Source organism: Xenopus laevis, chromosome 3L, assembly GCF_017654675.1.
Source record: "Xenopus laevis strain J_2021 chromosome 3L, Xenopus_laevis_v10.1, whole genome shotgun sequence".
In the NCBI taxonomy this organism is placed as follows: domain Eukaryota; kingdom Metazoa; phylum Chordata; class Amphibia; order Anura; family Pipidae; genus Xenopus; species Xenopus laevis.
This window is the reverse complement of record NC_054375.1, coordinates 104,159,206-104,177,238: the sequence shown is the minus strand read 5'-3', so window position 1 is coordinate 104,177,238 and position 18,033 is coordinate 104,159,206. Positions and strand designations below refer to the sequence as shown.

Sequence of the window (18,033 nt, the reverse complement as noted above, 5' to 3'; positions counted from 1 at the left end):
GATAGTTGCAGTGGAGCATGAATAAATATCCCACTCCCTTTAGCCAATTGCTTACAAATTTACAGATAGGTCTGAACTTGTGGTAGGCAGGCAGAAGAGCTATGTGTCTGGCTCCCCCCCATCATTGTGCCTTAGGCATGTGCCTCTTCCTAGTTGTGGCCCTGTGCAAAGTTTAGAAAGTTAATGTTATTGGATCAACAGAGGACTGTTTCTAAGAACTGATAGACTAATGAGACTGTGACTACGCACTATAGAAGACAGCACTGTACAGTGGGTCCAAGTCTTCAGCAGATGTTAAAACTAAGTTGAAATCCATTTTATCAGGAAAAGCTTTTAAGACTAATTAATCAATGGTACAGGAACAATTGCAAGAGCACTTGTACCAGTGGTAGTTGCAAGCTGCATGCATTAAAAATCCAGTGCAAGCCCAGTGCTTTAGTGTCCTGTACTTAATGCTTGCACCCATGGTGAGTAGTAAATCCTGGTCTAGACACAGCACATCTTGAAGGCAATTGACATGAAATTAAAAGTAAAAAGCCACACTTACACCGAAGACAGATTGCATGTTTGCAGGTCCCTCTTACTGTTGGTACTGTAGTTGCTCCTTCTTTTCCTGTGTTGTTTAACCAGCTTTCCAATTCCTGTTTCTTCCTTAGTCTACACATCAAAAAGATGGGTCAGTAACAGCTACACCTTAAATATTATGGTGTAGGCTCTGTGGACTGTAACAACAGCCCACCTTGGTGGTGATAATAGATGGTGCTGTTTTTTATAACAAATGCATAATCTAAGATAGTCTTACTTCAAGTTGTAGCAGACAAAACTGTGAAATATGTCTACTGCTATTGTATCCATCAGCTGTGAGCAGTGCTAGAACTGTCATCACATTCATGTTATTCATTAGCATAGAATGAAGTCACTAAATATTCATGCCGCAAACACTAATGACAGACAATAGTAAAGCACCAGATACAGTACATACATGCTGGCTGACTGCTTTGTGTTAATTATGAAAGTAATTACCTCACTCTGGTCTCATCATAAATCTCCCACAGGAAACAAACATTTAGTTTTAATTAGGTAGACTCAAGTAGGCAAAAAAAAATCATAGAACGGAATTGATAACAAACATAGGATCGGTACACACAACTTGTTCCCAGTTAGGGAGCTGCATAATTAAAGAACAGAAGAACTTTTTACATCTTGCCTTCTGTAGATAATTACAGAAAAAATATGAATCTTCCATTGCCTTTGCAAGATTGCTTTGTAAATTATTTAGAGTTTTATAACTTTGCCATTTCATTTAATAGGCAACTTTTTCCACTCACAATAAAATGTAGTTATAGCTCAGTTTCTACATTAACTCTTTCCTTTTGCCATTGTAGCCTTCTGCTGTGGTGTCCCAATACAGATTGTCACTGTTTATGTGAACTTAATGAGTATTTATTTGACTTTATAACTATTGTGTCATCTGCTAAAGAATCTACAGAATTGAAAGCTGTATATACTGAGACAATGACTATATTAGTTAAATATATTTTCTCATATGTAGAGTTCTTATTTATCAACTATTCAATATATTCCATGTGTAGTGTTCTGAATAGTGACCAGTAGCATATTAGCTCATGTGGCAGTGATTTTGGGTTTAGCCTTTCAATGTGGATGTGCAAGGACTGACTACGGGTGTGTGGTTGGCAGGTAGGAGCCTATGTGCTTTATAACGAGGGAAATGCAGGAATGGAGCATGATAATAGGCAGATGACATGTTATAAATGAAGAGGATTTATTGAAAATAAAGAACAATGTGGCAGGTTAAAAATAAACAAAAAAGTACTTTTACCAAGCCAGGGGGGTCAGAGGCAGGCGGCAAGTAATCAGAGTCCATTAAACAGGTTGAGTTCTGGACAGGGAGCAAGCAAGGGAAATCCGGTAGGCAGGCCAAAGGCCAGGGGCAGGTTACAGACAAAGGATAAACCAGGGAACAGGCCGAAGTCAGTACGAGGAGATCAGTTGAAAACAGGCAGGGCTCAGGAACAAGGACAAGGACTCAGATCAGGAATCAGGCAGGGAACAAGCAGGGACAGCGTAACAGGCAGGATCAGGTCTGTGGGATACAATGATCAAGCAACTGGGAGATGCAGGAAACAGGCTTATAAAGTCCCCAGATTGCTTGATCAAGAACAGATGAATCAATTGAGTTGGGAGGAGGGCACTGTGTAGAAAGGAATGTGAAAGACCCATTACAGAAACTAGTCAGTGCAAGTGGTATATGCTTCCAGTGGCTCACTGAGGTAATGCAGGCGAGTGGAAATACAGTGACTAGAGTTTGATTACTAGCAGATCCTGACAGGATGGTTTTCCATTGAACTAGTTGAATAATTATGTTGTCCCTGTTTCCACAGCTCCAGTATGATTCATTGAATGCTTGAAAATGATTACATTGTGTTAAGGCTTCTCATTTCTTTTTCATACTGTGTTGCATGTGTTTACCATCTGTTTTCAGAAGACTACCTTTGGAATACATTGGTTAAGTAAGGCTATGCCCCTCACCTGTTCTAACTGAGGACAAACTATGTCCTGTACACCAAAGCAGCTAGTGGTTTAACTATTGCACAAGGTGCTAGGAAGCCTTACATTTACTGCCTCCTTATGGTAGGTGTTGGGCTTTCTTGTTAGACTTGAAGGACTTGACTTAGTATTAGTTTATATAATTTTGGTATTTTGTTTAACATAAGTCTAGACTGTATTCTGTCTAACACCCTAGCTATACCCAGACTGAGGAACCTTCTGTTTATCTAGATGAAATTTGACAAGAATAAAGATTTCATTTCTTGGCATATGTTAATTTGCAGTTTTAATGACTAACACCAAAACTCAGCCTTGGAAACATTTTTGTCTTCTCCAAATTTGACAGCTTGTTTCTAAAATCTGAAATAGTGTGAACTGTCTCTTTCTTTATAGATTAACACTATTTGGATATTTTCTGATTCACATGTACCACTCTTCATCCACACACAGTACTTGTACTTGCACATGTAGCATTTCTTCAATGGAGTATTGTATCCAGCAGAAAAATACTTGATGCCCGTGTGATGGACCTGCATGAAAGCTGCCTGTCATTGTGACATGTGATTTTTTGGCTGAAAATGCAGAAATATTCATTTTGGGGGGTAAAACCTGCCCACTACAAAATGTATGTACTTAAAATCACACAAGGCTTTTAGATGGAGATGCAAACACATTCCTATGAGAAAGGTGCATTAAGCATCTGACTTGGCATGAAGCTGCTGAATGATTGAAGTGTGGTGTATTAGTATCCTACTTCCAGGCCAAAGAAGTGGAAGTGAATTTGAATTTCCTAGTTTGGCTGGCTTACAATAATGTTGTTTATGCATACTGTAGTGCTAAACTTATTGCATAAAAAGACCTCCAAGAGTTCTGTTTTGGCTTGGGTTAACCTTACAGTGAATACTTTTAGAAAATCAGGTTTTAGATATCAGCACCGTGTCAAATATACTATAACTTTACCATGCCATGAGAAGGTTAAGCCAAAAATGAATATTGCATTAAATGCACCTGTGTTCATTATATACTGGGGCAACAGCAACAATTAAAGTCATTGCAAAAGTATGATCTTCTGATCTCTGTGCTTGTATGGACTGTCTCTGGTAATCACTGCTCCAATATGCTATAGTGGGATGACCAATGTCACAATGCCGTTATAACCTGGGTGACAGCTATAATAGGAACAGCAACAAATTATGTAAATGTAATGCAAAAAAATGTATGCATTTTTTTCCCTGAAATAATTGGCTGGGCCTCAAAAACCCACAGTGACAGGCAGCTATTTTGGCTGCGAATGACAGAACTGCATAACTTTATTTCCTAACAGGTAGCCAGCTTTAGACCTTTTATAAACTGCTTTTCGGTGAGGAAGAACGTAATTTAATTTAACCCATTTCCAAATGTGCAAGGACCTATAACTCTACATAGAACATAATACTAAGCAGTATATACCAAGAAGGTTACAAATGGCAAAAATAGCATTTGGAACAGCCGACGCTGTAAATCCACAGTGTTTAAGATGATAGCAAAGTGCAAATATTATTGAAATATATTAAATTGCTTCCAGTTATCACAACCCGTTCAGTGAAAATGAGTAATACCTATCTACAGAAACAGTTGCCAGGGTGAAGGGAAGTTTTCAATTAAATGGTACTTCAGTTAATCGAAAGATACTTTATGCAGAAACCATAGTTATTATTGCTATGTGTCATGCATATGCATTTGCTATTTTATTTAACCATGTTGAGGACATTTTGTAATATATATATAAATATATGTATATGTACACATAGGGGGTATGTGGTAAGGTATAGGGATCCATTTATCTCAATAGTACATCACAATATTCAAAAGTGCTATTTTGTCTCTTGTTTTTAAATTTTATGTATTAACTGATGTACTGTATTGTATAAATGTGGAAGTTTAGTGACTAATGGGTATGCATTTATTAATATATGTGTTTTGGTTGGATGCATTTATAGTGAAATCCTATATGCAAGCCGCTTTACTATGAGGTCATTGATTATGCTGCTGTTTTCCCGCCAATACGTGGAATTAAGGCATGATCTTTGTATATATGTCACTTTGAGAAAGGCCTTGGGTTGGGCCGAAACTTCAGCTTTTATATCTGCAATAAAGCGTTTTTTTCCAATTTTTATATATATATACCGTATATATATATACTGTATATATATAGGATAGAGGATTAGCCGAAATGTTAGTCTCTACACAATAAACAACCTTAAGTGTAGGTTCCTTCTTTGTTGAGGATCTATGGATTTATCCTGAACTGCACCCAGGCCAACAGGATATAATTATATTGCATTTTATGAGCATGTACTATTGCACATTATAAAGTCTATACATATTATTTGTTACATTGGTGTGTTTTATACAGTCAGACAGCACTGGGGTAAGAACTGTCCCTGAATCTAGCAGTGTGTGTGTGGTGTGTGTGTTTGTGTGTGGATTGACCTGAGAAAAGTGAAAAGTGTCAGTGCAGGGTGACTAGAGTCCTTTTGGAGACATTCCATGGTGTAAATGTCCTGAATTGCTGGTATGTTGCTGGTAAGTGGTATGCCGACAATCTGAGTTGTTTAACCACTCTTTGCAGGGCTTTCTTGTGCAGAGTAGATGCAGTACCAGGACTTAATACAGCCTATGAGGATGGACTCCACAACGCACCTGTAGAGACTGGTCAGGACTGTGGTGGACATCCGGGATTTTCTCAGACCCTAGAGAATGTGAAGTGGTTGGTGAGCCTTGTTGATGACAGTTGCTGTGTGCTCTGTCCACTTGAGCTTAGCACTGAGGGTGACCCAGAGGAACATGAAGCTGCTGACCCTCTCCACAGCGTCCCCTCCAATGTAGATGGGAGCATGAGCTGTGTCATGTTTCCTAAAATCAATGACCAGCTCTTTAGTTTTGCTGACATTGAGAGAGAGGTTATTCTCTTGATGCCACTCTGTCAGGAGTCTCACCTCCTCCCTGTAGGCAGTCTCATCATTGTTGGTGATTAGGCCCACAAAGGTAGTGTTGTGAGCAAACTTAATGATGGTATTAGAGATGTGTCTGGATACACAGACATGTGAGAACAAGGAGTACAGCAGCAGGCTCAGGACACTTACCTGAGCAGTGTCAGTGCTGAGGATCAAGGTGGAGGATGTGATTTTGCCAATCCATACATGCTGTTGTCTGTTTGTGAGAAAGTCCAGGATCCAATTGTACAGATTAGCATGTTCTGGATCAGCATTGTGGGAATGACTGTGTTAAATGCAGAGATGTAATCCACAATCCACAGTCTGGCATAGAAATCTCTATTGTCTAGGTGAGCCAGGGTGGTGTGAATTGTGTGTGAAATACAGTCCTCAGTGGATCTATTGTGGAACTATGCAAACTGCAGGGGGTCCAAACTGTGTGGAATAGAGTTCTTCATATATCTTAAGCATCAGACTCTCAAAGCACTTCATTGCGATGGGGGTTAGTGCTACAGGATGATAGTTGCACTTCACTGACATATTTAAAGGAACAGTTACATCAAAAAATTAAATAAATAAAAATATAATGCAGTGTTGCCCTGCACTGGTAAAACTGGTGTGTTTGCTTCTCAAACACTACTATTGCTTAAATACGCTGTTGTGTAGCCAATAGTGTTTTTGAAGCAAACAGATCAGTTTTACCAGTGCAGGGCAACACTACATTACATTTTATTTACATTTAAATACAGAAAACAAACAAGTCTGTGAGAAGCAGCATTCAACATGTTGCCACACACCGGCGTTCATTGATAAGGGTCAGTGGGCCCCAACAACCCAGACCTGATCCCCAGCAGAAACTTTCTGTGCCCTATTAAAATCACCAGAAATCCTGTCTCTCTATATGCAGGATTTGTGCAAGAGGCAGTTATTTTATTAAATGTTGTTTGAGTGAGCTCTAATTCATCTGCTAGGGAAGGAAGCCCCCCTACATATCTGACACCCAACTGCTGCATGAAGCAAAATGAAGAGAAACCAATGCTGAGAGAGGGATAGTGAACATAAACTTGATTATTTCAGAAACAATGCACAATTTAGTTGACTGTATTTACAAAGTTTCTTATTTCAGTATGCTGAAGCTTATATTAAATTTTCATTTTCGCGACAGTTGCCCTTTAAGTTTATAATTAAAATAATTTTTTTTTTGCGAAATTTCATAACTGAGAAATTATGTTGAACGTTTCTCACCTTTTCCCTTTACCATCTGTTGCTTGAATTTTACCAAATGTTGCACAAGGTTCCCATAGACTATAATGGTGAAGCAGTGATTCTTTCCATCAACTTTAAAAGTCTGTGTTTCCTTTTAAACAAACGTTGTTGTGCCCGTTGGGTTTAATGCATCTCGGTAGGTTTAAGATACTGGATTTTTTTTTTTTTGAGAAAAAAAACCAGGATTAAAGGCTCGAAATTTTTTTATAACTGTCTAAAGATCTTGATCTGTAGGAGAAAAGCTATTTAACAAAAACTTATTAAAGTCTTAGAACGTCCCTGCCATTAATTGATACGACTTTTAAGATGGCATGATGTGCTCCCACATGTATAAATCTAACTGAGAGATTTATATTTATTTCTGAGAGATGACAGACAGGTCAGTCTGGTCCTGGATGTACTTTAGAATCTACCATTAAAATTTTATTTTTTCATGCATTCAGATTCAAATTTCTAATTTAATTCTACCTTGCAGTCATTGTTTCTCACTATGTTAATTCATCTGAAATATTTTCCAGAATGATTAAGTGTTTTATTATTATAATTCCAACAACTTGAATATGGATGTTATTTATAATGAATCTTAGTATGCAGATGTACTTTCTAAAAAAAACATTTGGGTAATAACAAGCACTTCATCAGAAGTATACATTTCAGCTACATTACCTGATCTCTGCCGTAATTTGAATAGCATGATTAGAGGAACAAATTTGATTCTTTACAGTGGAAAATGTTTTATTTATATATTCATTTTCGTTTTTGGAAAACTGAACATTTTTGCCACTTCCTCGTAAACATTGAATGATTAGCATTAAAAGAAAATTAAATCATTATGTAAGCATAGGGCCCCTTCACTGTCCTCCATCACAGTAAACCATCAGAGCTGGTATACATGTAAATATAAATAGGCCTTATGAATTTTAGTAACATAATATTTAGAGAAAATTAGTGGAAATATACTGTTAAACAGTGAGTTTAAAGCTGATGGAAATATTTAATTTTTTATTTCTTGCTGTGTAACATGGGGTTTATCAAAGATTTGACTTTAGAATTCAAATTGAGAGTTTATTTTAGTGTAATTCGACTAGGGAATAGTCCAAATTCGATTCAATTTTAAAAAAAATGTGAAATTCGAATTTCTAAATTTATCATGTTCTGTTTTTTAAGAATTCTAATTCGACTATTTACCATCTAAAACCTGCCGAATCTGTGTTTTAGCCTATGTGGGACCTCCTACAATCAATTTGGAGTTGTTTGGTGGACTTTTAAAAATCAATTTTTTAAAAAAACAAAAAAACTCAAATCGAATTTGATCAAATTCGATTCAAGTTTGTGGGTAAATCCTATTCACCCAAATTTCAAAAATTCTATTTTTTTCTAAATTCAAGTTTATTGGAGTTTATGGGAGTTTTTATAAACTTCCATAAACTCTGAATTCGACCCTTGATAAATCTGCCCCACAGTGTCACGTATGGTTTCCCAAACCCAGACACAGAGGTTCCGGTCATGGCTGATGCTTCCACCTATAACAGCCGCCTTTTGCTTCAGAAGGACCCCTCCTCTACTGGGATGCCGCCAGATCTTAAAGTGAGAGAACCAGGGCGAGAGTTCTGGGCAGAAAAGGGAACCGCAACGTGTGACATGAGGAACGGGGATAGGGCAAAACATCGGGTTCAAAATCAATCAGACGGTGCAGTACGGTATTGCGAACCAAAAGCATAGTCAAGGACACAGGCCAGGGTCAAAGTAATCGGTAATCGCAGTACTAAGTCAGGATGCAGAAGAATAGTCAAATACAGGAGTAGTCAAGAACAGAGAAACAGATTAGAAACACACCCATAAACAGAAATAGACTATTGTTGGGCAAGGAACAATGGCCATAGCCCCTTTAAATATTTGAATTTCGTGCTGCATGATGACGTCATGAACTGTGGCAAAGTAAAAGGATGCGCGAGAACTACACACGGACCTGGGAGAGCAGCGTGCGGAAGAGTGGACGGTGGGCAGTCCCAACCAACCCGCAGGTAATATCACACACAGGTTCTCAGACAAAACCAACCAAAAATGTAAAGTTCCATAGTTTGTTATACATATCTTAACCTATGAGGTATCACCCCATATAGACCAGAAACAAGCTAGGTTTGTTCACACCTTAGTGCCTGTTTTCACCATATAAATTATTGACTTTTGGTTCTTACCTAAATTAACAACAACAGAACACCTAGAAATCACATTTATACATGTACTGTATTTATGTTTTTTAGACAGTGTTTAAATATATCATAATGGCTTTGTTCAGTGCAAACTGTTTCTTATTGTTGAATAATCATTCTATCATATTTTATAATGTATAGAAACATATATGACAACAAATCACACAATGGCAGCAATAAAGTCTTACAATGCATTTACTTAAACTGCTGATTAGCAGACATGCAACAGTACTAAAAGATGCCACTTTGTAGTGTGCCACTAGATTCTTTAATAAGCTTTAACTGGTTGCTCAGATTAATAACAACATGGCTGCTCCCCTTCATAGAAACTGAATATTTCAAAAATATTTCTTTCATATATTTATTTCATTAGGAGACAATTATTTATACATACGATATATTTTGAATTTAAAAGTGCAGTATTCTTGCCCATACTTGGTATATTTGCTGTAAGAAGTAGACCAACGCACAGACTCTACTTCTCACAGGGATGGCAAGATACAGGCTGGTTAGACTGGTGTACTGGAAGACCAATGTTTTTAATATTAATGAGTTACACAAAATCAATATTTCTCCAGAGCATCCTCACACAAGTTCCTTCTCCACAGTGCCAATAGCTGTTAAAGGAAAATTATTCCCCTGAACAATGTAGGTCTCTAAAAGATAAAAGATAAAGATATTGCATAAAACCATTTTCATAATAATATACTTTTTAGTAGTATGTGCCTTTGGGTAATAATAAATAGAAAATTGCCATATTAAAAAATAAGGGCCGCCTCCTGGGATTGTACGATTCACGGTGCTCACAAACATACCAAGAAACCATACATGTTTGCTCACATGAGCCAATTAACAGACAGAGTTCTGTCTTTTGCTTCCACACTTCTTCCTGTTACAGATAGAGCTGCAGTATTTCTGGTCAGGTGATCTCTGAGGCAGCACACAAACCATCACGAAATGGTGGCTCAAGGCAAGAGATGTAAAAGGGCAATATTTACTTAAATATATATTACAGTTTGGTAAGATTCTTTCATATGCCACTTAATATGATATAAACTATCTGTTGCTTAAGTATTCATTTTGGGGGTAAGGAGGCCCCCTCTGCCAATAAATATTTCCTCCTAATTCTCTGTCATGTCCAGCATACAGTAAATGAGCTTCTCCTGAGCTGTCTACAAGCAGAGAATGGCACACACAAGCAGCACTGGGCAAGTAGAGAATGGCACACACAAGCAGCACTGGGCAAGCAGAGAATGGCACACACAAGCAGCAGTAGGCAATCAGATAAATGCACACACAAGCAGCACTGGGCAAGCAGAAAATGGCACAGACAAGCAGCACTGGGCAAGCAGAAAATGGCACAGACAAGCAGCGCTGGGCAAGCAGAGAATAGCACACACAAGCAGCACTGGGCTAGCAGAGAATGGCACACACAAGCAGCACTGAGCAAGCAGAGAATGGCACACACAAGCAGCACTGAGCAAGCAGAGAATGGCACACACAGGGAGGGAAGGCAGAACAGAGCAGGAGACAGGGAAAGCTATCATTGAAATCTGTACTACACACAGTGACACAGTGCTGGTGCCCCATTAGCATTTTGTATAAAGTGTGAACAGGTGAACAATGTGGGCAGTTTCAGTCTGGGTCTCAGGTGTGAACAGTACAGGCCTTTAGGATATAAACAATAGAGGTGTCACAAGAGTGAATATCAGTATATCAGTAGTGATTACATATGGTAAGCAGACACAGCATGTGGGGGGCCACAGAAGGGGGGTTCCGTGGGCCGCCAGTTGGACAGCCCTGCTCTAGACTAACTTCTCATTGGGGACACAGGTTAGCATTACTGACTAGTACAGCTACCTCTTACCTCAGAGGTGACCCTGCTACTGACCGCCCAACTTGCATAGTTCAGGCAGGGTGCAGCCTCCCATCTGGTCTCGCATCTTCAGTCTGTCTTGCCTTTGATGTTACCAGGCCAAAAAGGAGGTTTCACTTCCTTACACACACACACATTTTGAGTCACTGCTTTCATATACAATTATATGACACAATTTCTGAGGTCCAAAATCCACTGGTGCTAGAATTGAACTGTTAACTTCATAGCTTTAATTCATACATAGAGTATGCTCCGTATGAAACAAAAGGCACTAAGTTTGCCCAGTAGCAGTAATCAATAAGATGTTTGCTTTTAAACAACTAAACAGTAAATACTACCTGATGATTAGTTGCTATGGGTAACTGTTTCTGGGATCCTCTCATTACCTTAGTCCCAGTCTGAGCAGAGAGTTGATAGCTACCCCTTCATATTTATGTTAGTATTAACTCGCTCCAATACACACATTTCCATATTTCTTAACATGTGTTTTAATAGTTAAGGATATCACAACCACTACAGTGCAGCTGTTAGAAAAAAGCAAATGTCTGCGTGTAATAGTGCTTTATTAATAGCTTTACCACATAGTGTTAATACAGATTTCACTTGATTGCAATTAAACAAACTCTATATATCTATGTACATAGTACCTTAGTGAATGGAAAGATAGAAAAATCTATTTTTTTCCACATTTTATAGGAAAGTTAACAGGGAATGGAAGACAAGGGCTGTGATTTTTATTTTACTTTTACATATGTAGTATCTTCTATAGTTTTGTAAAATAATACAAGAATGCTTTGAACAACTATAAAACAAAATGATTTTTAGCCTAGTGAACACATACAGTTATGGGACCTGTTATCTAGGACAGGATCTTTCTTTAATTTGGAACTCAATACTGTTTAAGTCTTTCCCGAGTATTTCCTTAGTGGCAAAACATTGTTGCTGATCAGTAGATACAAGTATAGGACCTGTTATCCGGAAATCCGTTATCCAGAAAGCTCCAGTTTACGGAAAGGCCATCTCCCACAGACTCCATTTTATCCAAATAATCCAGATTTTTCAAAATGATTTCCTTTTTCTCTGTAATGATAAAACAGTACCTTGTACTTGATCCCAACTAAAACATAATTAATCCTTATTGGAAGCAAAACCAGCATATTGTTTTTTTTTAATGTTTACATGATATTCTAGTAGACCTAAAGGAGAATTCAACCGTAAAGTAAAAAAAACCCTACCCCCTTACCCTACATAGACCCCCCTCCCTTCTCCCGCCCCCCAGGCAAATGCCCCGAACTCTTTACTTACACCTCGGTGCAGATTCTGCCCAGTGGAGTTCACGATGGCCATCTTCTTCTCTTTGGTAATCTTCGGGAAGTAAGTGCAGTATCGGCGTATGCCCAGTAGGAGCGATGTTCTGTTTTGCGACAACTGTGAATGTGCTGAAAGTCATGGAAACTGCAGAAGCTCCGCTCTCATTCCAAAGATTACCGAAGAGCCGGAAGATGGCTGTTGTGAACTCCGCTGGACAGAATCTGCACCGAGGGGTAAGTAAAGTTAGGGACAACTAAACTGGGGGGGAGGGGGGGTCTATGTAGGGTAGGGGGTAGGGTTTGTTTTACTTTATGGTTGAATTCTCCTTTAAGGTATAAAAATTAAAATTAAGGAAAGATCCGTTATCCAGAAAACCCCAAGTCCCAAGCATTCTGGATAACAAGTCCCATACCTGTATCAGATAAGTATCTGTTTTATTTTTAGGTGACAAAGCAGCTGTTAAGGTTTCATTTTAGTGTTTCAAATAAACAAGATGCCATTATATTGTGTTGCTAAATATAATGCAATACTATACATTTTGTAGCAGAGAGAACCATGTTGTTTCAGAAATCTTAGCAAGATACATCATCATCATAACTCTGACGTGTCACATTTTCGGCATATGGGAACAGTGAGTGCTGTCTGACAAAGACAATGTAGTGAGGAAATATGGGTGTAGAAAAAACAACAAAGAATCTATTGAAATTGATTGTGTCAGTGCTACTCTCTAATTATCTTTTTCTTGTTATAGGATGAAAAGAATCAAGTACTAACAACAAACATATGGCTACAAATGGTAGGGTTTTCAATTACTTACACGATAGCATGCCTATTTATATGTATATTTATAAATATATATATACTGTATATATATATACATTAATCAAAATGTGGAAACATGGATAGATCTTACATACAACTCATTTATATAAATTAAGTCAAACAATGAAAAACATCATTTGGGGGACTAAACTTTGGTTCCAAAAAGTAGATGCTGACCTTCTCCCGGAATAGAGGAAGTTGCATTTAGTGTACAAGTGAATGATTTATATTGAATAAGGGTAGGGTCCTAAGATATAAAGGTTAACCAAAAGTACCCATTGATCTCTCCATAAATGCGAGGTTGGTCCCTGGAGAAGATTCATTGCATTTGGTCATACTATGTAGGAATGCATAAAGAACAACAAATGGACAACATTTCTTCTTTATGTATAAGATATGCAAGAGACATGGATACCTTAAAAAATATACAGTATTCGTAAATGAGTTACTGATATCCTTGAGAGATCTAATGAATGCACCATACATTTCATATTGGTCTACAATCATGCAGTGGGTTGTCTGTCACTCTCTGACCCATACATGTTATCAACTCACGTGTTCTTTTACTCATTCCACAGGTTTATTGTATGACAGAGTAAAATGGATAACAATGTATGTGACCTACAAACACATTTAGACATAAGTCATTTGTGTGGTGACAACAAGAACTTATTCCCTCAGGTCTAATCATAATTATCAAACAGAGGCTTTAAAACTGACAGCATTATTGATTGCTGACAGACACACTGCTGAGCTAGTCATTGCAACTACATATATCAAAATGTCTATTTTCACTTGAGTACATTTCAATCAAACCTATCTTCCTCAGTATTTTTGGAATACTAGTACTAATCATTGTTTATTTATGTTCACCAGCACTTTATGGAGTTCTTCTTCTTCTAAATAATAATAATAAAAATAATATTACAGCAAACAGTAGACTTACGCTTAGCATGAAAAGGGCAATGCAACAAAAAGTAAAATAAATCCCAAATGTTTTATTATTTACTGAATAAGCTAAACATCATTACAAGCAAAAAATATATTTAAGGGGGAACTAAAGTCTAAAATAGAATAATGATAGATATGCTGAATTTTATATATTAAACATAAACATGAACATAAAGATTGCACTGGGTCTGTGGATACGAATCTCTACACGATTGCAAAGCAACAAAACTGCTTAAGTTCTAGGAAGTAAGGTGGAAGTAAGGTGTGTGTGTGTGTGTGTGTGGGGGGGGGGGCTCTGCATAATGTTGTAGCCTGTTACTAAAATAAAAGAGCCAGCGCCAGAGGCACGGGAGACAGACAAACAGGCAAATAGGGTAATATTGTTTTGCAATGTTGCCACCTCTTGTGTAGGGAACAGATCGCTTGTTACACCATATATGTGTGACCTTCCTTTACTGTCAACCTTCACCAAAAAGGGTTAAAAAGGACTCTCCTCAAGAGCTTGTTTAGGTGGGTACTCACAAACAAATAATATCAGCTTGCACGTAAAATCTGGAGCGTTTCCCTTCGTGTAGAATGGCAATGGTTAAAATAGAGCATATCTATGCACCGTCCAACTGGAGGCCCCCCTGATTGCACCGGTCCACAGCAACAAGTCCCAAGATGATCAGGCTTGGGAAAACGAATATTAGAATGTTTTCGTTCGTTCCTTGTATGTGATGGTTGTTTGCGTTCGTTCCTCGTGTGCAATACTCGGCGCCTACCAGTGACGTCACTGGAAGGCAGGTGACGTCACTGGTAGGCGCCGAGTACTGCACACGAGGAACGAACGCAAACAACCATCACATACAAGGAACGAACGAAAACATTCTAATATTCGTTTTCCCAAGCCTGATCATCTTGGGACTTGTTGCTGTGGACCGGTGCAATCAGGGGGGCCTCCAGTTGGACGGTGCATAGATATGCTCTATTTTAACCATTGCCATTCTACACGAAGGGAAACGCTCCAGATTTTACGTGCAAGCTGATATTATTTGTTTGTGAGTACCCACCTAAACAAGCTCTTGAGGAGAGTCCTTTTTAACCCTTTTTGGTGAAGGTTGACAGTAAAGGAAGGTCACACATATATGGTGTAACAAGCGATCTGTTCCCTACACAAGAGGTGGCAACATTGCAAAACAATATTACCCTATTTGCCTGTTTGTCTGTCTCCTGTGCCTCTGGCGCTGGCTCTTTTATTTTAGTAACAGAATTTGCAGACTTGAAGGGATACAAGTGGGAGCCGGCTGGGATCTGTGGACACAATCTAACCTGGGCCTATCTTTCTGGTTAAGATAATGTTGTAGCCCATGATTAAAGCTGGCCATAGACGTGCAGATATATCCTTGATGTCTGATGAACGATTGTGTGGTACAATCTCCCTTACTGCCACTGACAATTCAGATCAAATAAAGTAGTAAAAGAACAGATCAGCCGATGTTCTGCCCCTGACAGTAATCGTACCAAAGTTATGGCCAACAAAAGCTGGTGACAGTCTCCCACTGATATTGGCAATACATGCAGAGATATTATCGGTAGCTGACAGACATTTTCTAACCTGTCTGATCGACTAAAAGACCAATCGCCATTGCACGAAAATTGTTGGGACACTCCACACACGGCCCGAAAATCTTACAAGATATCTTTCTCTCATTATTTCTCACATTATTAAATTATACCTTTAATTCATTTTCTGTTCATAGTATACTGAAATGAGTGCATTATATGCCCCTTTCTTCTTCATTTTAGCTTCCCAATACAGAAAGAAGACATAATAAAGCATCACAGCCATAAAACTTTTTTTTATTCTTAATAATCTAAAAATTGTACCCAGCCATAATAGACCATTTCCTAACAAAGGAACCCATTTCTGTGGTGCTTCTTAAAAACAAGCAATCACAGTTATTGTACAGTTCTGCTAAACGATCAGCTGCTTCCAGTTTCATGCAGCATATAATCTTATACTCAGACACCCTTTATTTTGGTCCATTTATGAGCTTTTTCCTACAGCTAGATCCTGGCCTGTGAAATCAGAAGCAGCTCCCAAATGGTATTCTAATAGTAGATAAGGCCTCTTCTTTCAAGACATTTCCTCCTGTCAGATAAAAGAAATAGCATTTTGAATGACAGCTGCACATTTAGTTGAGCATTATTTAAATTCTTATATAGTGTAAACACAAAATATGCTTTTAATCCAATTATAATTCATATCTTTAACAGCAATGGACAGATTACTATTTGCAGTGGAACATGTCTGACTACCCTGGAGTAAAAAATGTTCGTTTTCCAGATGGACAGACTTGGAAGCCTGATATTCTTCTCTATAACAGGTATGTCAATTCATGTTAGCAAAACTCTTAATTTGTCAGCCATTGCAATGTGTTTATACTTTTATACATTTCTAAATCCAGGGCAGGTAGAAAATAACCAATTTTTCAAGCTCTTTAAGACAGGCATAGGCAACACTGCTTACTATAGCTTTGTCATTGTGGCCCTTACCTAGTTCGTTATTCAGTATGCCCTGTACTCAATGTCTGTTTAGAGCAAAAATATAATTTACACATTTCTTTTTATCTTGACTAGCAAGAATGACCCTAAACACCAATTAATTAGTTTAATAGGAATTTTATCCTTGTCCATCCTTGTTAATGTGATAACATAAACATTAGCAGCCCCATGTGCTATGTGAACCTTGACGGTTGCCTTTCTTTACTTCTCCCTTCATCACTGTATTATTTTCCTCCTATTACTGTATGTTTTATATCTATATTTATCTATATTTATATACTGTATATGGGCTAAAATAACCTATGACTTATATTCATATGTTTTCTTGAAACTTTTAGCAAAATAAAGGCAAAGTGAGACATTATTAAACAGGGTATATTTTTAATTTCCACATCAGTTTAAAAGAGTACTGCTTTCTAAAGAATTGTATAAATTCTCTTTGATTTAATACATTGCATTGTGTGAATAGATTTGTTTTGTCTCTCACCTTTTCTGGCAATGAATCAGGTATTGCTGTGTAACCCTATGAACACTCCTTCTGTCGGTGTTACACTCCATGTGTGGCATTTACCTGATGGCAAGGGACAAACCTGAACCACTCCGCAGCAGTATTAGGAGAGACTCGGTACCTGGTACTCATAAGTGTAGTGCTTCCACCTAGTGGGATCTGTTGGTAATTTGCTTACCAGAATCTTACCAGAATCTTAGACAAGGTTCTTGGGAAGAATCTTGTGAAGTTTGTCACAATGTCACAAATATAACATGGAGAGCTTCAAATACCACACCTATTTGTCCAAGCTTATATACCCTTTCCATAAATAGCATAAACCTTTCTGCTTCAGGGCAGAGACACATATTCGGAGACACATATTTCTCAAGATAATGGTTTCTTGGGTGCAATAGAGCAAGCATTGTGGTCCATATCTGGCAACTGCACATAGAATGTACATGCTATTTGCTGCTAAAATCCTGTCTTGTATTTCAATTTATGATGACCCTTTTGACCTCTGGTAGCAGGGTCCAGACATTAAATGAGCACAGTCTTATATTATCTTTCTAGACCACTATTAACCCTCTCCTGCCTACCTGGCTTAGATTTGTCTTTATTGGGACTGGGGGCTCAGTTATCATTTTATATGATGTCCCTTTGTACAGGCAGAACTCATCAATAATGGGGTGTCCTTCATCAGGTATGTGCTTATTTGTGCCCTGGGTACCCCAGGGTACCCAGGGTGACTGTTACCCCAATGTTTCCATTAGATTCAGGAATGCACCTATGGGCACCCCACTAGGAAACAGTAATAGTGCACACACAGACTTTGGTTAACTTAATAACTGTTTATCTAAAAAAAAAAAAGGTTAACTAATACAAGCAGCACAGGGCCTCACTAACTAACTAGGCAGGTGCAAACCTTCTGACCAACTATAAGAAATAAAGTCTCTTAATTAAGTCCAATGCAATGCAGTCTTTGAGCTCTCCTTTAGGATACCATAACTTTTAATG

General features: G+C 38.1%; 1 protein-coding gene across 1 annotated transcript in view; it reads left to right on the top strand.

The window, feature by feature from the left end:
• The window catches only part of chrna7.L (cholinergic receptor, nicotinic alpha 7 L homeolog), a 74,279-nt gene that overhangs the window by 33,125 nt on the left and 23,121 nt on the right, over nt 1–18,033 (top strand). The window contains exons 3-4 of the mRNA XM_018253016.2: nt 12,961–13,005; nt 16,242–16,351. Coding sequence (XP_018108505.1) covers nt 12,961–13,005; nt 16,242–16,351 — 155 coding nt within the window. The remainder of the gene's footprint in view (nt 1–12,960; nt 13,006–16,241; nt 16,352–18,033) is intronic.